The sequence below is a fragment of the Pipra filicauda genome, unplaced genomic scaffold (assembly GCF_003945595.2).
Source record: "Pipra filicauda isolate LSUMZ 115617 unplaced genomic scaffold, ASM394559v2 scaffold125_size2111803_pilon, whole genome shotgun sequence".
In the NCBI taxonomy this organism is placed as follows: domain Eukaryota; kingdom Metazoa; phylum Chordata; class Aves; order Passeriformes; family Pipridae; genus Pipra; species Pipra filicauda.
In genome coordinates this window covers 296,050-314,058 of record NW_024103718.1, presented here as the reverse complement: position 1 = coordinate 314,058, position 18,009 = coordinate 296,050, and the positions used below count along the sequence as shown (strand labels likewise).

Sequence of the window (18,009 nt, the reverse complement as noted above, 5' to 3'; positions counted from 1 at the left end):
CTGACTGAATATTAATGTTCTTCTTATTGTGAGGGAATGAGCTGCATCCAAAAAAAACTCATTTATGTCATGAAGGATAAATTACTCTGGAGTATATCTGATAAAATACGGGGGGGGGGGGAAATCAGTATGTTCTTTTTCCCGTGTGGAAGCAGTTTGTCAGTAAATAAAGGCACAGTTTTTGCTTGGAAAACTGTATTTTGATAGAGAGAAAAACTGTTTACTTCACCAAGGGGGAAATTGCTTTGCTACTGAGGATTTTAAATGACACTGCTCTTGGCCACCAATGCACCCTTTTGGATAACTGACCTAACAGTTTACTAAAATAAGAATAAATAGCAGAGAACAGATTGCATTTCTACTTCCAGTCTGTTTTTAAAGATTTTTCAAACTTGAAATACACTGTTTAACGCCCTCTTCCCAAGAGGAGCTGCACATGCTCCTTGGGTGTTGGATGTCTGGCCCAACCAGACAACTGTGGATGAGGCAGGCTCTGCCCAGTCAGCGACCAAGGGTAAAATGTGGAAAAACATCACAGTGCAAGAACTGCTTCTGCCTTACAGAAATAACAGGAGATAAACTGGGCACAGTATGAAAAGTAACACAGGAATGATGGAGGTACCTTTCCCCCCCCACACCATTCAGTAAAGTCAGTCTTTTATCCCATTTAAACCAATTTTGAGTGTTTTATGCTCACAAATAAAAGAAATGGTTGTGCAGGGTCTGTTTTCAAGAGAGGTTTAGCATGTGTGCAGACCTGAGGTGCTTTAGCACTTTGGAGTGTCTGTCTGGGGACAAGAGGAGCACGGCCTTACCTGGTCTTCCTGCCAGCAGCCATAGCTTCCAGTTTCATTAGGGCTGAAATACCACATTTCTCCTCCCACAAGCCCCCAAGGTAAATAAATGGAAGGAACATGCACAGCTCCCTCAGACAGGAGGGGTGAAGGGGTTTGGGAAAACATGACCAGTTCTGCAAATCACCTCATATTTACAGCCATCATCATTCCCCTCCCCTGAAGGAGCAGGACAAACTTCAATGGCACCTTTCAGACAGCCCCTGCTTGCTCGGGATGTGGTTATCACAGGCCACCCCACTTCCCTCCCTGGCACCCACAGCTTGCTGTTCTGCATTGGTTGGTCACTCAGCACGTGAGACTTTGGAGCTGGGGTTATTGCAAATCCATCAGCATGTCCATGAGATAACTCAACACCAGGTTACATTTGCTTTTGGGGTGTCACTGAGCACGGCACCACACACTTGCTGCAGCACAGCTCACACAGTGGTGGGAAAGAGAAAAATTAAAAAGGGTTGAGAGCTTTTCCAGAGGCGCAGGAATGTGTTGGCTGACATTGGGGATTCCTTAGAGAAGCCATGGGATGTAATTTGGTTAAGGCAAAGAACTACAAAAGGTTGACTTTGTCCTGGTGTGTTTTGCACTGATGCATTTTCTATCTGAAAATTTTCAAGATACTTGAATTTAGTACGATACTTAAATGTGATGTAGGACTACAAAGACCTAGGCTTTTGCACATGTCCAAACAGCCTTGCCTGTCCGAGGTGCTGTGGTGTGGGTGTGGTTCTCCAGGGCAGCCACATGGTAACAGATGCCTTTGTCTTTCAGCTGCTTTTGCAGGTACGATGGCCCGTGTCTTTGTCTACGGCACACTTAAGAAGGGCCAGCCCAACTACAAGCACATGATCAACACAGCCAAGGGGCTAGCAAAATTCCAAGGAAGGGGTCGCACGGTGGAGAAGTACCCGCTGGTGATTGCAGGAAAATACAATATTCCTTACATGCTGAACATCCCGGGGACGGGCCACCATGTTGCTGGGGAGATCTACTCAGTTGATGACCAGATGCTGCAGTTCCTGGATGAGTTTGAAGGCTGCCCAGACATGTACCAGCGTACCCTGATGAGAATCGAGGTGGTGGAGTGGGAAGGGAAGGGCGGTGCCGAGGGCATCCTGGAGTGCTTCGTGTACAGCACAGCCACATACCCGCCCGAGTGGGTGGGGCTCCCCTACTATGACAGTTACGACGCCTCAGGGAAACACGGCCTCTCCTACGTCCTACGCGAAAGCCGAGAATAGAAATGGGAGGTAACACAGCCTGGCCGAAGACGTAGTACTAAGCACGTGTTGATCAGTAACCTTTCCAGGAAAGCTGTAATACCTTTTTATTAAAATGCAGGATCTCTTGTAACCTTCCCAACCCAGGACCCTTGGTGGTAGAGTTGAAGTCCTGTAAGCCCAGAGTTGGAGACTCCCTCCCCAGGTAGTCAGTGTCCTCCTCACCCCCACTAACCTGCTGCAAAGAACTGGGTTTTCATGAGGGGTAAAAACAGTGTATATGCACACCCGGTCTGGGGTCTAATTATTTCCTCAATTTCCCCCTTTGCCTTGGTGCACAATGGAGGTCAGTGAAAGGCAGAGGAACAGACTAATTTTATGGGTTTTTTTCCTGAACTGACAAAATTTCATGTGTAGTTCTCCAAGGTGGATGGAATAATGATGATACTATTGCACTAATAGCTGAAACTGATTTAAAAGTCATGTCTGCAAAGTAAAGCACAACTCACGCTGAATGTTGACTTGTAATGGTATTTAGTAGGTTACTGAAGATACTCTGTGCTTCTAGACAAATAGGAACTTGCTGAAAAAATAGAGAAAATTTAAAGATTATTCTTACTCTGCATCGCAGTGTGGTTTTTTTGAACTGGAAAGGTATATTTTAAAATAATGTTTAGCTTCACAAGGTACCGTGAAAAAATACTAAGATATTATAAGAAAATTATATTTAAAATTGTATTTTTAATTTAACATTCTAAGCACTTTAGGTTCCACTTCAGTTCACTGAGTGACTGTAGGATTTGGGGGGGCATAGGAGGGGTGAGTGAAGTTGGGGACCAGGAAAAGCAAACCTACTGAAGCTGTTGTGAGCACTTACTGTCAAGGTGACTTTTTGCCAAGCACTTTAATGCAGAATTTGCAACCGTATGCAAACTGAGCTTTCTATTGGGGGAAAGATTTTTATATACAATATAAAAATATTCAAACTACCTGTATTGTGATTATTGCAACATTTAAATTGGGGAAAAAAATATGTAAAGAAGACTGTTGTCCCCCTGACCCAACCAGCTGTGCTGGTTTCTGTACAATCTGGGAAAATTGTGGCTTTCTGTTGTTACACTCCTGTGCCTTATATTTTCCTTCAACTGCAGGGTTTGGTACAAATAGATTGTACAGTATACAAAGCTACCAAAGGGATGGGAGCAGGGAATGTATGCCATGCAGTGAGCCAAAGTACAATTAAACGCACTTATGATACCATTAGGAACAACATTGTACTTTTGCTTCACTGCCAGTAGTCCTGTGATGGCCGGAGGAGATCCACAGTAGAGAATCAGACCAGGGACCCAGGGTAAGGAATCAGCCTAAACTTCAGCAGTAGTAGGCACTGCTGCATCTCATCTAGAAAAGCAGACAGAAAGCTTTTTTGTTGCTGGAGTAAGCAAATTAAGTAATTCAAAAGTAGAATACTTGTGTCTCTTTACACTACTTTTTTGTTTAGGGCAACCTGCAGAAGCTGAACTGTGCTCCTTTAGGAAGGGCCAGGATGGCAGTAAGGAGATTTCTAGGGAGATCTGCAGAGTGTCTGCCTCTGTTTCTCCAACTTTAACAGCATTAATTTTCCTGGAAAACAGGTATTACCCAAACACTCTCCTTCCTCATACTGATGTGTTTTGTAAACTAATTCACTAAGCAGATCCCTGTCCCTTGGCTGCGTGAGTTAGCAGCGTCTCAATAACATGAAAAATTCCTCTTCAGTCAGAAGTTTCAAGCAGAATCATGAACTTTTCTGGTTGAACATGAGTGACCAGCCCTGCCACAGATTGTTTTCATCCTTCACCTTTCGGTAAAGGGCCCAGGTGCCTCTGGCCAGTGGGCTGCTTTCTAGGAAGTGGCATTACTCTATACTTCTTAGGCAAGAAAATGAGAGCAGGGCAGCTCCTCTTTGTGGCAGTGGTCAAGGCACAGCAGGAAGGGTGACTTAGAGGTATGTAGAAAGAACAGCTGTGGGAGGTGAGCCCAAAGGCAGGAGTAGCCAGTGTCCTGGCCCAGGAGCAGGCAGCAGCAGAATCCTAGGCAGGAGCACAGGGACCAGATGATGCTGCAGAACACAGGGACTGCGGAGGTATGTCTGCATCCAGTGGGCTGTGGCTGCTGACTTACCAAGCTAGGGCACAGGATGGAAGAAGGAGCCTCTGTTAATCACAAACTAACATTTTGGACCCAGTACACTTCTGGTATCTACATCATCCTGTGCGGCATGGAATTCCTGAGTGAGGAGGAGAAAATACTCCTTGCCCAAGTCACCAGCCCTTTTACTTCTGTTCAAGGCTCTTAAATATTCCTCCTCTCCAGGCCCTCTCTGGGCTTTTCCAGCGTGATATAGTCTTGTATTATGAACAGCCCTCGTTTTTCACACAGCCTTTAGTAAAAGCGTCTGCACAACAAAAGATCGGAGACTTGGTCTCCCTTTCCTGTAAGAATTCAGGAGGAGGCCTGGTCTGAGGGACAGTATGTGCCTCTAGCAATACCTTGGGGCAGCTGAAGGGATCTGAGGACAGTGCCACCTCCTTCTGTTAAGACTTGCATGCAGTAATCAGTATAAAGAAGACTAAAGGGAGGGGCAAAATTGAGCATGGAGTTTGAATAAAAGACAAATCCCTTAAACTTTAAATGAAAACACACAACAAAAGTCTGCACTAGCAAAATAAAGCCTCTAACCTATAATTTAAATCTAGTCTATACAAAGCATTCAAAATATTACAATAAATCTGATCAGAATTTAAGCCATTGGTGATACTTGTGCAGCACTTAAACAGAGGGTAGGATAACTGCTCAGTTTACTCAGTGGTTAATTTTTCATTCTTGCCAATAATTCTGTGCAGCCTGGCTGGGGCCTCAAACCAGGGACATTACTGTGGAGAAGACAAATCAGATTTGGGCTTTTGTTGTGTTTTCTTTTTTTTTTTTTTTAAAGAGGCTTTTCCTGTTTTAAAGCAGAAATGGTATTTTATTGATTTTATTTGATCCTGAAAAATCAAAGCATTACAAAGGTTATGTACAAGTATTTCTGAAAGTAAAAATCTGGGATCCATTGCCAAGATTTAACATCTGTGTTTGCTGTCTTAACCACTGATACAGTAAATATGCCTGCATAAAATCTTGCACATAGTACTGTCCATTTTCTGTGTTGAACTGCCTTAATGTTACTTTATGGATGAAAATAATAAAGGCTTAGTTAATTCAACAGTGTGGAGGCAACCTTTCATTCCAGTTCCACCAGCAGATCTCCTTCTCCAACAGTATCACCAGCTTTGCAGTGCACAGCTTTCACCTAGGGTACAGAAACAGCAGTAATTTAAAACCTTGCTCAATAACACGGTGAAAGGAATGTTTTGGTTGACATGGCTTATATAGACACATATCACATCTGCATGCATGGGGTAAATGGCCACTGTGCAACATGATGACCACCCCAGGGATCACAGATGCACATCTGCTGGAAGGGCCTTAAGAGTGTGACTGCTCAACCTCCAGTGTTCAGAGTCCAGCTGAGTTTTGAGTACCTGTGAGAATGGAGACTCCAGCACCTCTCCAGTTCTTGACCAAATCATGTCCAATCCCCTCAGGCAACTACCACTAGCTGGTTTTCTTAAGACAGAGGTACTTGAAGACCTAAACATCAGATGGAGATAGCGCTTTAAAAATTCAAAAGCACCTTTCTTCCACCTGGTTGCACTGCTGTTCATTTACTACTAAAGTTGTATATCTTTCAGAGGACAGGCCGACACTCCAGCACTTACGCTGGGATGTTTCAATGAAATATTCCACTATTTCTTGCATTACAGTTTTTAAGTATAGCTGAATTTTGGGACTGCAGCCATGAAATAGGTTTCTCTCAATTCCCAGACAGCTGGGATAGATGATTCAAATCTGAATTGTGATCCTTTAACATAACTGAACTTGGCAAAGGGCTACCACTGTCAAATAAATGCAGCTACATCTGTAGATGAATTGTATACTCATGTGCAGATTCCTGAATTTTAAAACACAAAATCTTATACTAGTCCCTTATTTCCTTTATAAAAGGTTGCAACATATTTGAATACCCTTTCAGCACATGGACCTCCAGAAAATATCTGAAGCTTTATATTATATTTGCTTGCAATATTAATTCCGAGCTCACGCTGACATGCCCAAATCCTTGTTCAGCAGTTGGCTCATTTTAATAATCCAAATGCTATCTTGGGCTCCTAAAGGAAATCCACAGCATACCCAAAGTACCAGGCTATGATGGCCACACTATTGCCCACACACGTTTGACAGTCTAAAGCCCTGTGAACTGTAAGCAGATCTCTGACTCTGTAGCAAGGCACATTCACAGCACTGCTCAAGAAATGATGCTGAACACTACACGGGGAAAAACAGCGTGATATGTACAAACAAGGGCTTTATTTCCAAAATCAGTAGCTAGGCAGCCTACCTGATTCCTGAGCCTCAATCTTTTAAGAGATGAAAACAGTGTGAAAAACATCCTACCTCTTGCTTTTCTTTTTCTACAAAGCCAAGGTTCAGCAAACATTGGAACTAACTAGTGTTTCAAACTCCCCAGTGATTTCTGAAATGCAGTGGGGCCAGCTCCTTGTTCTGACCCAGGCACAGCTGTCCCATAGAAGACAGGAGGCACGCCAGTTCCTCTCCATCTTTCCCTCATTTTTAAACCACCTGCAGCTGGAGTAAACTCAAAGTAGACAAAAACAAGCCACTTTTCTCACAATTACAAACAGGAAGATGGGGTTTGATACAGAAAAGGAATTCAGTCAGGAATGAAAATGGGAACATCTTTCAGCTGAAGACAAATGAACTGAGTTTCAAAACAGTTTCAAAGCATCAAAACATGGACTAACAGCCAGTACCAAACATCCCATTCCTGTGGACGGGCCAAGTTATTTTAGTACTTAGAGCCATGACTTTGCACTGCAGAACGGGATGAATTCTGTTTAGCAGCTTCATTTCTACACAGCCCAAAACTTGTCTTTTTTTAAATTCTTAAAATTCTAAAGAATCAAATAATTTCCTAATTATTAAATTTGGGGCACCAAGGGGACATTGCAAGGCACACATCAGGCACACTGCATAGCCTGTGCACCATTCACATCCCACCTTGGAGGATTAATAAGCCAAACACAGCTTTTACGTGGCATCTGTACACAGTGAGTGGAAATATTTCTTATTGGGAGAAGTACAGGCAGGATTTTAAGGAATAAGCCCATGGATTGCAGAACACGATGGTGGGAAAGGGAGGGTTAAAGAAAAATAAATGGGGGGGTGGGAGAGGGAATGGCATTTTAATTACAAATACTCATTAGTTAAAAACAGTGGATGCAAAAAGCAGCAATAAGGGGTTAAAAGAAGCAAAGATGAAAAACTAAATGCTTGGAAATATTAATGAAGTGAGAGAATAAATTATATAGAAATCAATGCATGAAATGAAATAATAAAGTAGCAATGTCAGAGCAACGGGAAAAGGAACATACTCCCTCTCTCACTATTTTTTTCTCTTGAGACCCAATTTTCCACTGGATACACTGGAAGAGGCAAGCCCTGGGACCCAGCCTCAGTAACAATTTTAGAGCTGTGCCAAATAAGCCTTTCTTGTAAACACACAAACAGTCCTTGGCATAGAGGCCTGTCCTAAAACCTCGGTGAACCTTGCCAGTGGGTAACCCCGTCCCTGCCTGGAGAGTCAGGCTCCCTGCTGCCTCCCTCTGGGATGAGGGGCCTTGCACTGGGAGAGCAGAGCAGAGCAGAGCAGCTCGACCCCAGGCAAACATGGATTGGGGCAGGTAAGGAAATTGGCAACAGAAGAGAATATATACCCAGATCCAGACTATGCTCTCCCATTGGAAAGGATGTATCAGGGGCCCATGTCTAGGTGATGGTTTCAGGCTGTGAATTATAATCTTGACACAGGGATGCTCTGAGGCCCCAAGCTGGGGGCTGACAGTCCCCAAACCAGCTGGGGTTTAAGGCATGCCCTCGTCATATAAGCTTAATCAGTTCCTGCCCTAAGCGCTGGCTTTGGCACATTCTACACTGCAGGAGAGTCCCAGCTCAAGGGCTACAATGCTGATCCTTCAGAAGATATCACAATGCACAGCCTTGCAAAGCTTAACAAATGTGCAGATCTGGGGTTGATATTTAACAGTCACAATAATTAAAAAATTGCTTCTCTCTTCCTCCTGCAAAAGCACTTTCTATGCCTTGTTCTGAGTGGGGTTTTTTTAATGGCAAATTGTTTGCCATTAAATAATTAACTGGCGAAGAGATGTCTCTTCTTCGGTTGCTCTCTGGAAAGATGAAATTTGGAGAAATAGTCTGCAACACCTTTCAATTCAACTTGGCATTGTAACATCAGAGAAAACAAATCATTTAGGAGAAAGAGAGTTATATGAATTTCTGAGGCCAGTAAAACTATTTCCTGCTGTGCTATCTAAGGCTCGGAACTACTTATAACAGCATTCACAGCAGATGCAAATGTTACAAAATTAAAGACACCTCATTTTGAAAGACTTACAACAATCAGACTTAATTCCTTAACAACCAGAACCTTCTTTCTTTCCTTTTTAAATTCTATCCTGTTTGACAAGCTGCATATGGTTTTAAGTGACCCAAGGTAGCTTACCTTGCCTGTTTTAGCAGCAATCATACTGTTCTGCATTTTCATTGCTTCAATTACACAAATCTCTTGACCTTCCGAAACCTGGTAAAATTCAAGCAGTATAAAATGAGAATAGAGCATTTGAAATTTTCTAAGTGCAATGATTCTTCTGAAAAATAAAAGGATTATTTCATTAAATGCTATAAATGTTTTCATGGCACAAGTCAAGTCAGCCGGTTACACAGTCACAACACAAATGACAATCACAAAACTGGCAGCAAAACAGGGAAAAAGGAATCACCTACTTAAAACTATCACCCCAGGCAAGCCTGAAAGGCTCCTCTCCCACCCCATCCATTCAGCTCCAACTTCTACAGTTCAGACTTCACATCCACCACAGTTCAACATCAATTAAATCCAGAGCAAAATTTAATTTGTGCATTTTTGGCTGGGGAACTTTCGCTTTGCTTCCCTGGCACAGGGCCCACAGATACTAATACTGATTCAGAAGCCAAAAGTTTCTTGGCACATATCCGGGGGAGCTTGGGCTGGAAGCTCCAGCGCTACCCAACAGGCTAATGCTGAGGAGAATGTCACACCTCTGCTCATGGCAGCATCTGGATGGCAGCTGATGACTTCGGACTGACAGAAGGCAGGTGAGGAACCACCAGCTCTCATCCACAGGGGAGGCGTCGCAGAGGCAAAACCATCATTTTCACCACAGCTGAGAGCTCTTAAAAGGGAACATTGAAGTTTCCTCTTCTGCTTGTTTGCACCCTGCTAACAGGCATGTGCAAGCTCAAGGTCACCAGTAACCCACTGGGCTGCTCCGCTCAGCTTTCTGTGCCTCCCAGTCAGATCCTCCCTCCAGCATCTTGTAACACACTGCACAGAGGAAACAGCCACTCAGGGCTTTACAGTGGTTGAAGGGGCTGCCTATACATGAGGGGAAAACCAGGGGATTCAGAATTTACCCCTCCTGTAACCCAGCAATCATCCCATGAAGATGATGTATGCCAGAGAGGGAAGGGTGCCAGGCCCTACATGCCAGGATTTAGGACTTGTGCAGGTACACCCCTCTTGGATGCCTGGTTCCAAGTGCCCACTGCAAGTCTTTTCATTGGGCTCTTTCATAGATGTAGGCTGCTATTCCCTTATTATCCCAGCAAGTTTGGGATACTTTCTCTCTGATGTTCAAGTTTCAGTAAAGATGGTAATCTGAAACCTGCAGAGATCTGGTTTATGCACTGTTATATGTGCCAGTGCCAACAAAATGTGTTTGTTTATACACATACAAATATACACATAGATATATTTCACTAATTATATGTAAAATGAATAATACATATCTCAGGACAAGTGTGTACCACTTTGGAGGAATATATTAACAGACAGATGTGAAGTCAGAGATCAAATGCACATTGCATAAAGAACATTACAAAAATTTAAATAAAGCTTTTTTTCACTAACAGTGACTGAAAAGCACTGATGTCTGCCTAGAGGCTCTAAGCAAGACAGAAGAAAAGACATTAAAAGGTGCTTACACACCCTTTCTCCAACACACTTCAACTACACTATGACAGTTTTTAGAAGGTAAATATGAAAAGTATTTGCTATGGGAACACGGTATATTAACTGGATACAGAGAATAACCAACACCCAATGCTTCACCTGCAGAAATTCCATCCTGAGCTTCAGGTGAGCATTTAAGTCATTAGCAGTGTCAAATTTGGTGAATAGTATCAGACTTGCTCTTTGTCCCCAGTTATTTCCCATCTATTCCATTTCCCTGTCTTTTGTCTCCTTCCTTCCACACCTGCGGCTCTGCCCATAGCCTTGTCCCACCGGCTCACTCTTTCCTTTATTGCTTCTTCTCTCTTCCTCATCTCACTGCTTGGCTTTTCTTCCATCTGCTCTGAACTTTCTGAGGTTAAGAAGAAGCTATGAATTATCTGCTACTGACTTTAAAAGAACCAAAAAAAAAAAAAAAGGCAAGAATGTTTGTTGGAGGGCTTTTTTTAAATAATGCTATTATTAAAAAATGCATTTCAAAAGCAACTTTGCCATCCTCTAGCTAAACTCAACTATCAGAGAGCCAACAACATGGGCTCTGAAGGTTGCTGAAGATTGAGATGCCAAGCAGGACAGGTTGGAATTCAGTGGCCTAATTTCAAGGGCACAAGAAACTCTTTTCTTGAGCCCTGGTGCAATTTAACTGTAACATGGCTTCATCAGGTGGATGGTGTGCAAATGAACAAGTTAGTAATTATCTAAACAGAGTTCTGGAAACACATCTATTGGAAAAATACAGAATTGTCTCTGTAGATCTTAAGTATGGTGCTAAAATGCCACGAAATATTAGCAATTGTGGGGTGGAAATAGCCCTTAATCTAAATTTCTTCTCATTTTCTTCCCTTTCTCAAAAATAAAGTTTTGTGCTTTATATAATACCTGCTGGGTTGATGACAAGGGAATCAGTGTCTGGGAAGGAAATAACCCCCCTCAAACCACAAAATATATAGTCAAAGTATTCAGTGAATATCTAGAGTCTCACTAATTTGGAAGGGAGAAGGCACTCAGCAGGTAGCACGTGTGAAAATGCTGTGTCAGTACTTCTGATGATGCGCAATTTGTTGAAAATTACCTTGGCATAAGTCTCACTTAAGCACAGAAGTTTAATTACTGTTCTTATGTTAAACCTCTACAGCTCTGCTCATTGTGTTGCAAAGCAACAAATCCTAAAATTAGGCACTTGTATCTCTTTTTTCTCTTTTTCAGCCTTTTAAGCATTGTATGCTTTCTTTCATTCCATAATTGCACATATCCTTTTACCTGTTATTTAGCCGGCAAATGAAAACTGCAGCGATGTGTATAAGTTCTTGCTAACTTATTTAAGGATTTATCTGGACCATTTTTAGTGCTGCATTTTCACTGTATAATTTACTTCTTACAGTAGATGGTAAACCAATGTATACTACCATCTTTACATTTCAATTTAGAGAGGTCTCGGTGATGACCCAAATCTGTCAAAAAAGGCAACTAAAATCAAACAAAAAATCTGATTGATTGGAACCAAGTAAAATAAAAGGGCTCTTTTTCTTAAAAGAAATAAATCTCAGATATCTTTTTCACACAGTTATGATACAGACAAATCAACATTTACACTGCTTGGTATATCAAAATAAATGAGTGATTAACTGTTAGACCTGCAGTCTGCATTTTATCACCATCTACTGCACAGTTCAAAGTAGGTGTTCAGTTTGTTCTCCATAGAGTGATAAGGGGAAAAAAAAAAGGGAAAAAAAGGAAAAAAAAAAGAAGAAGAAATAAAAATATAATTAAAGAGGAGGGTATTCACATCTCGATGCTGCTAACATTTGTGATGTGAATTTGGGAACAGTCAATTGTACTGTTTGAATAACTCAGGGACTGCGCGGTGGTTATTCTCTCCTCCGACTGAAAGGTTACACACAGGACAGGGAACTGTCTCCGGTCATTTCCCAACCAAGCAACTCACGCCACAGGGTGGAAGCAGAATCTGAGAAGGAGCAACCCCAATCCATTCTCACTGCACCTACATGAGGACCATAAAGACTATCTGCACTTACAGATAGGGCTCTTTAAAGTTCTAGAAACACAAAAAGACAGCGCACACCCGAGGGCATTGCTACCACGGGATCTCTGTGAATACGGTACACTTTCTGCAGACTTTTGTGCGTCATCGCATAAAGACTTAACGATTGTGACAGGACGTCTCCCATGTTAGGCTTACAAAATGGTCACAAGCCCCACAAGTCTTTCTGATAAACCCAATGGGCACTGATGTATTTCCCCGCTCTCTGTCTAATTGGTGTAAAGTTTGCAGATCTGAATCACCGATCTTTTATCCAGCTTGCTGCGTCCTCTCCTTTGACATGAGGTCAGGGTTCACATTCGCATCCGATTATCGAAGTGGCACTCATTAACCGGCAGCCTGCCTCGCTCCAAAATGAGTTCGCTGGAAGGGGAACTCGGCCCATTTACTCAGCAGATTTCAGCATTTTAAGGAGGCCTGAATGTCACACAGTATTGCTACGTTTTGAGGAGTTTCAGACATCTCCAGCTGATGATTAATTGTGAGTGATGGGAAATAAAATCCAGTAAAGCCAGCTGCTTGCCATGGTCGGCAAAATTACTATAATGGATATAGGCTGCCAATTTTCCAGTTTTACTGGCAAGTCTTCCAAGTGTAATTAAGGGAAGTTATAAATGATATGGAAATCTATCAAGTCCCATTTATTTTCAGAGGACTCTTTCCCCTGAGACTTTTATCTTCAAGCTTATAGTTTGCTTTGTTGTGCTAATGATTTAAACCACTTCTTATTTCTGATTAAAGCCCCCAATATCCTTCACAAGAAGTTAGATCCACTTTATTCAGAAGGATTTAAAGAAACAGAAGCCTTTTTAAAGTTGTGTTTGTAAGCCATGCTGAGCTCCTACTTTCTCTGTGTAGGCATAACAGAGCATCCTCCATCTTAGGCACCTCACTACCATCTAGATTTCTGCTTCTGGCAGATTCTGGAGATTGGGAAAGATTTGGTGGGGGGGGAAGGTGGGAAAAGAGGGAATTAAAAAAAAAATTAAAACATCCACCATTAACAAAGCCCCAACTTGCATCCAAATCCTAAATCCTCCAAAACAAAGATCGTAGGTGCTGCCTTAGATGCTAGGCATTTAGCACGGAGTAGTGTTTCTCACTAATGTTGTTTGATTTGGAATAAAAGCATGAAAATGATGTGCAAAGGCCTAAAATTGGAGATGTAAAGGATGACTGCACAGTATTCCATTTCTCAATTTCATCCTTCAGAGCCACAAAATGGGGGTGATACAGTTACTGGATGAGATTTACAGTAACAGCTGTGGTCTTCCCACACAAGGGAGGACCTTCTAATGGGCTAAGGTCTGTTTTGAACAGACGGGGAGTAGCAAAACAAGGTTCCCTATTAAGGGTGTGCAGTAATATTCCTGATAAAGAAAATGAGTAGTCATAGTCAGATTGCTTTAAAAGACCTAAATCTCCTTTTGCTGTTAAAAAAATAAAAATTAAAAAAAAAATAGAGCTATTTTAGAAAATGCTAACTGCTAAAAAAATGAAAGACGTAATGTAAGAGTTTGTTTTTTTCTTAATCTCCTCCCTACGAACGGTAAAGAATGCATAGGAACCAGTGCCAGGGGCATATGGCTTTCTCCTGTGCTGAACATTCATACAAAAGACAGGTTCATCAGTCATTGGAGTATCTGGATAAAAAAATTAGCTCCTGATGGATGGTATTTAGAGCTTACCTGCTGCTAGTACATTACCAGAGAAGCACAGGTTTTGAAACCCACATGACATTAGAAACTGCAGACCATGAAGTACCCCACGTGCAGGCGCGCTCATAATGTACGCCAGGTTATACAAAATAAGAAATAAGCTATTTAAACCCTCTGCCTAAAATTGGGCCCGCTGCAAGGAACCCTGGGTCAGCCCTACACAGGCCAATTAATGCACAGCATCTGCTGTATAGAAGCCGTGCATGAAGCACTTCCGAATGATTTCAGCAATTAAAAGAGAACTGTTTCCTGCCTGTTCTGACAGCAACTGTTTCAATGCAAGAGTGAGCACCAAATCATTGTGTGCAGCTGAAAAAATTAAGTCTTTTTTTTTTATCTTGTGAAAAGGATGTGGGAGGGATGAAGATTTCTTACGGAATCGGATCCTTCTTTTGTTGTCCAACATTCTGTGTTTTTCTGCCAAATTAGACAGAAGGCTCCGAGGGTTTACGGGGCCCTCCACAGTATCACCTTCTGGTGCACTGTGGCTCCCTAAAAAGACGGATCAATATCAACCCTGCTGATTTGCCTACAAAAGTGAAAATCCTTCAATTACATTTTTAAGACCATTATATTTAGAACACAGGTGTTCTGATGCATAACAGTTTTAAGGCTCTTGGAGCTGCAGTGGAAAAAAACAATGACAGCCCTAAGCAAATATGATCTTAGAGGTGGTTAAAAGTGATATCTCCTTCCTCAACCTTGAGAAGACACCAGTAAACATCACTCACAATTTCCACTATGCTACAACTGTGTCCCTGTTGAGCCTTGTAAGTAAGAAGGGACGATGCCCTATGAAAGAGAGTTATCCTCTCTTGTAGCCTTCTGCAAAATAATTACAGACATGCATCTTGTTTATGCTTGTGCAAAACCACTGAACAGTGAACTAAGTATGCATTCACTATCTACGAAGATACTGGGATTTTTGTTTGTTTATTTATTGTTTAAACTTAATCCGTGCCGGTATCATTCCCTTCCCAGATTCTTTTCTCTCTGACTTGTTGGCAATCTGGCAGCCAGCATCCAACAAAAAAACAAATCAAGAGGAATTGGATGAGCAACAATTGAAATTCCTTGGCATTGTCCATTACCATGTAAAATAATTAGTGCAAGTTTCCTCTTCTTTCCAAATTAACTTTGAAACCAGAGCTACAGAGCTGCAAGTATAATTAGCGGCAATTAATAGTACTTGACAAATCATTATTAAACTTTTTTTGCCACACTCCTTTAACGAATGAATCCAAACATAGCACATCCCAAATTTTCTGACCTCTGACTAAAGGTCACTGATGTCCCCCTGACAGCAATCAGCACTGTTCATTGCACTCCCACTTATCCAAAACACACTTCCCCAACTGCTTCTGAGATCCCAGCGTGCTGGGGAAGTGATATGCAGGCAGAGCACTTCTGGAGGACATTCTTGTGCTAACACAGCCCAGTCTTTATCAGCCAACTTTTTCAGCAACAGCTAAAAAGTTGTTTATTATTTGCAAATGCAAAGCACACCAAAATAATAATAATAAAAAAATCTATTAATTAATTTCAAAGGATTGGTAACATTTTTCCCCAAGGAGGAAACTCTAATAATATTGACTATTTCTACCTCATCATCAGATTACGGTTTCCTTCTTAATTATACCCTACTCCTTTTTACTGTTGCCATTTCTCTGTTATGAATTCCAACCAGAAGAAAAAGAGAAGTTTTTTTTTTAAGATTTTGAGGTCTGAATGGCAAATACAATTTAAAACAACACACAAATGCTGACAGCAACAGGTAAGTTTGTAAGTCCATCTTTTCTTTCATGAGAATGAAGGATGTAGTGAGAAAAAGAATTTAGAAAGCTATTTTGTTTTGGTTTTAGTAGTGAGCATTTCAGCGGTAAAGGTCAAGCAAAACATCTTTTCCCACAGCAAAAACTTACCAAAGCTTGTGAAATGGAAAATCATAGACAAAGATTCTTTTAAACTGTTCTTCAAAGAATAACAAGAAAAACTGAAATAAAATGCATGCAACTGAACTGAAAGAGCAATGCAGTTTAAAACATCTTCCTTAATTAGTTTTAAAAGGTGGGAACGCACTAATGTGTTCTATAAGTTAAACAACGAAAAAATCAGCCTTCAAGTTAACCAGTTTTGAAACTACTGAGATAACTAGCATCTACATTTAACAGCTGACATTAGTAGAAAAAATTCATCCCATGCAGTATTAATATTAATGGTCACACTACTATCAATTTGAAATCATAAGAAATTTTCATATGAGAAAAGTACATTTAAAGAATGGCTGGAACAGTGGTAACTTCCAAAACCTGAAGTAATCTTGAATTACTGGAAAGGGAGGAAATTTAGAAACAAAGGTCAAAATAGTTAATTGTCCTCTTCTTTTGGCTGAAATCCTACAAAGATTCAGTGATGCTGTGGTGTTTACCCAGAGGTGCTTTCCATATTTATGGATAGGGGTAATCATTAAAGCGATTTAGGCTGCCAGGTATTAGCTTATTGACCAATGCTTGGATTAGTAATGCCACCTGTCCTGCTCAACGTAACTAAAAAAGAAAAATTACCAACAGAAACACGGAGCTAAAAGAAAAACACCTTCACATTTCTGACAGACAGAAAACTGAAAAAGCAAAACCCATATTCATAGATGAAAACATAGCAAAAGTCACAAGGCAATCAGGACAGCTAAGGTCTTTCTTTGTTGCTGTGGACAGTTAATACTACCAAAGTCAGTAGTGGGAACACTTTAGGTGGGTTGTTTTAGGTATGACAACATTGTTTTACCTGTGCAACCATTAGGATCTTGAGTTTTCCCCACTCCTGCACTTTCAGTGCACAGAATCCTACATGCACAAAACTAAGCCAAGCACCTCAAGATGAAGAAGAAATATTTGCAGATGCCTGCCTGTTTCCTGCCCTCTAAGTAAAGCAGGGCATTTGTGCAGCTTAGTAGGTGCTGTCTTTGTGGTAGCTGCAGTGAGATTAAAACTACGTGCAGTGCCATCTCCACACTCTGGCATAAAAATCCTGCTGTGTGCTAGCAGGGCTAGCTTGTGCTGCCACCAGGGTCAGCAGAAACAGAACAAGCTCCTTGCCTGGATTCTTGAAGCCCAGTGGTTTCTCTAGGCCGTGGCATGATGGGGAACCAAAAGTAATTCCCCCAAAACCAAATTTCATCCTAATGCACATATACCATTAACAATCTACTTACAAAATAAATATGCAAACACCCTCACCCCCCAATAAGGAGTATTTCCTATATTAATGTCACTGAGTTATCATGAGGAATGTAATCTGAATTTAAGACTTCTTTCCCTAAATAATATTAACCTTCTTTCCAGTCAGCCAGATTTCAAATTGTTTCATTGTTTATGCTGCTTTCTGCTTCTGAATGCCTTCATTGTGCTTCTAGGAATAACTGAGTGACAACTAATTATAGTCTTCTGATCATATGAAGGAAAATAAAGAAAGTAGAAAGGAACTAAAAAACCTAAAGAAATTGGCAGCATCACAAGTTCTGCTTCTCTCTAAATGACAAACAGCACTTCCCCACTGTGTTACTAAAATCTATAGATCATCTTACAGACAAAAGAAAATAAATTCCTTGAATATGCAATATCTTTTGGCAAAAAATGAACTGAAAACTGCTTATCAGACCAGCTGGATAGAGGATGCTCACGCAATCTTCTATCGGGCTTCAACAGACCGAAGTATTTTTCAGCAACAACAGCCAAAAAAGAACACCATGCTATAAGGAAAACAATGACACGTCAAGTGGGGAAAACTAACGCAGAGATCAGCACTGCCTTCTCCTTTGGCTATAGACACACAGAGAGGGACTAACACCACATGCTTTACCTGACCAGGCACAATGCCCTACAGCTGAACCATAGGTAATAAACAGTTTGCAAGCGCGGCCATTCAG

At 41.3% G+C, this 18,009-nt stretch overlaps 2 protein-coding genes across 5 annotated transcripts in view; one reads left to right on the top strand and one right to left on the bottom strand.

Moving 5' to 3' along the window:
• Window positions 1-5,318, top strand: part of GGACT (gamma-glutamylamine cyclotransferase) — a 29,896-nt gene extending 24,578 nt beyond the window's left edge. For both annotated transcript variants that reach the window (XM_027730776.2, XM_039389415.1), the window contains exon 2: window positions 1,623-5,318. In XM_027730776.2, the coding sequence (XP_027586577.1) occupies window positions 1,640-2,092 (453 nt within the window). In that variant the 5' untranslated portion in view covers window positions 1,623-1,639 and the 3' untranslated portion in view covers window positions 2,093-5,318. The remainder of the gene's footprint in view (window positions 1-1,622) is intronic.
• The window catches only part of LOC113993001 (propionyl-CoA carboxylase alpha chain, mitochondrial), a 211,046-nt gene continuing 198,097 nt past the window's right edge, over window positions 5,061-18,009 (bottom strand). For all 3 annotated transcript variants that reach the window (XM_039389393.1, XM_039389398.1, XM_039389403.1), the window contains exons 18-19: window positions 8,757-8,834; window positions 5,061-5,405 (exon numbers count right to left, since the gene is read on the bottom strand). In XM_039389393.1, the coding sequence (XP_039245327.1) occupies window positions 5,337-5,405; window positions 8,757-8,834 (147 nt within the window). In that variant the 3' untranslated portion in view covers window positions 5,061-5,336. The remainder of the gene's footprint in view (window positions 5,406-8,756; window positions 8,835-18,009) is intronic.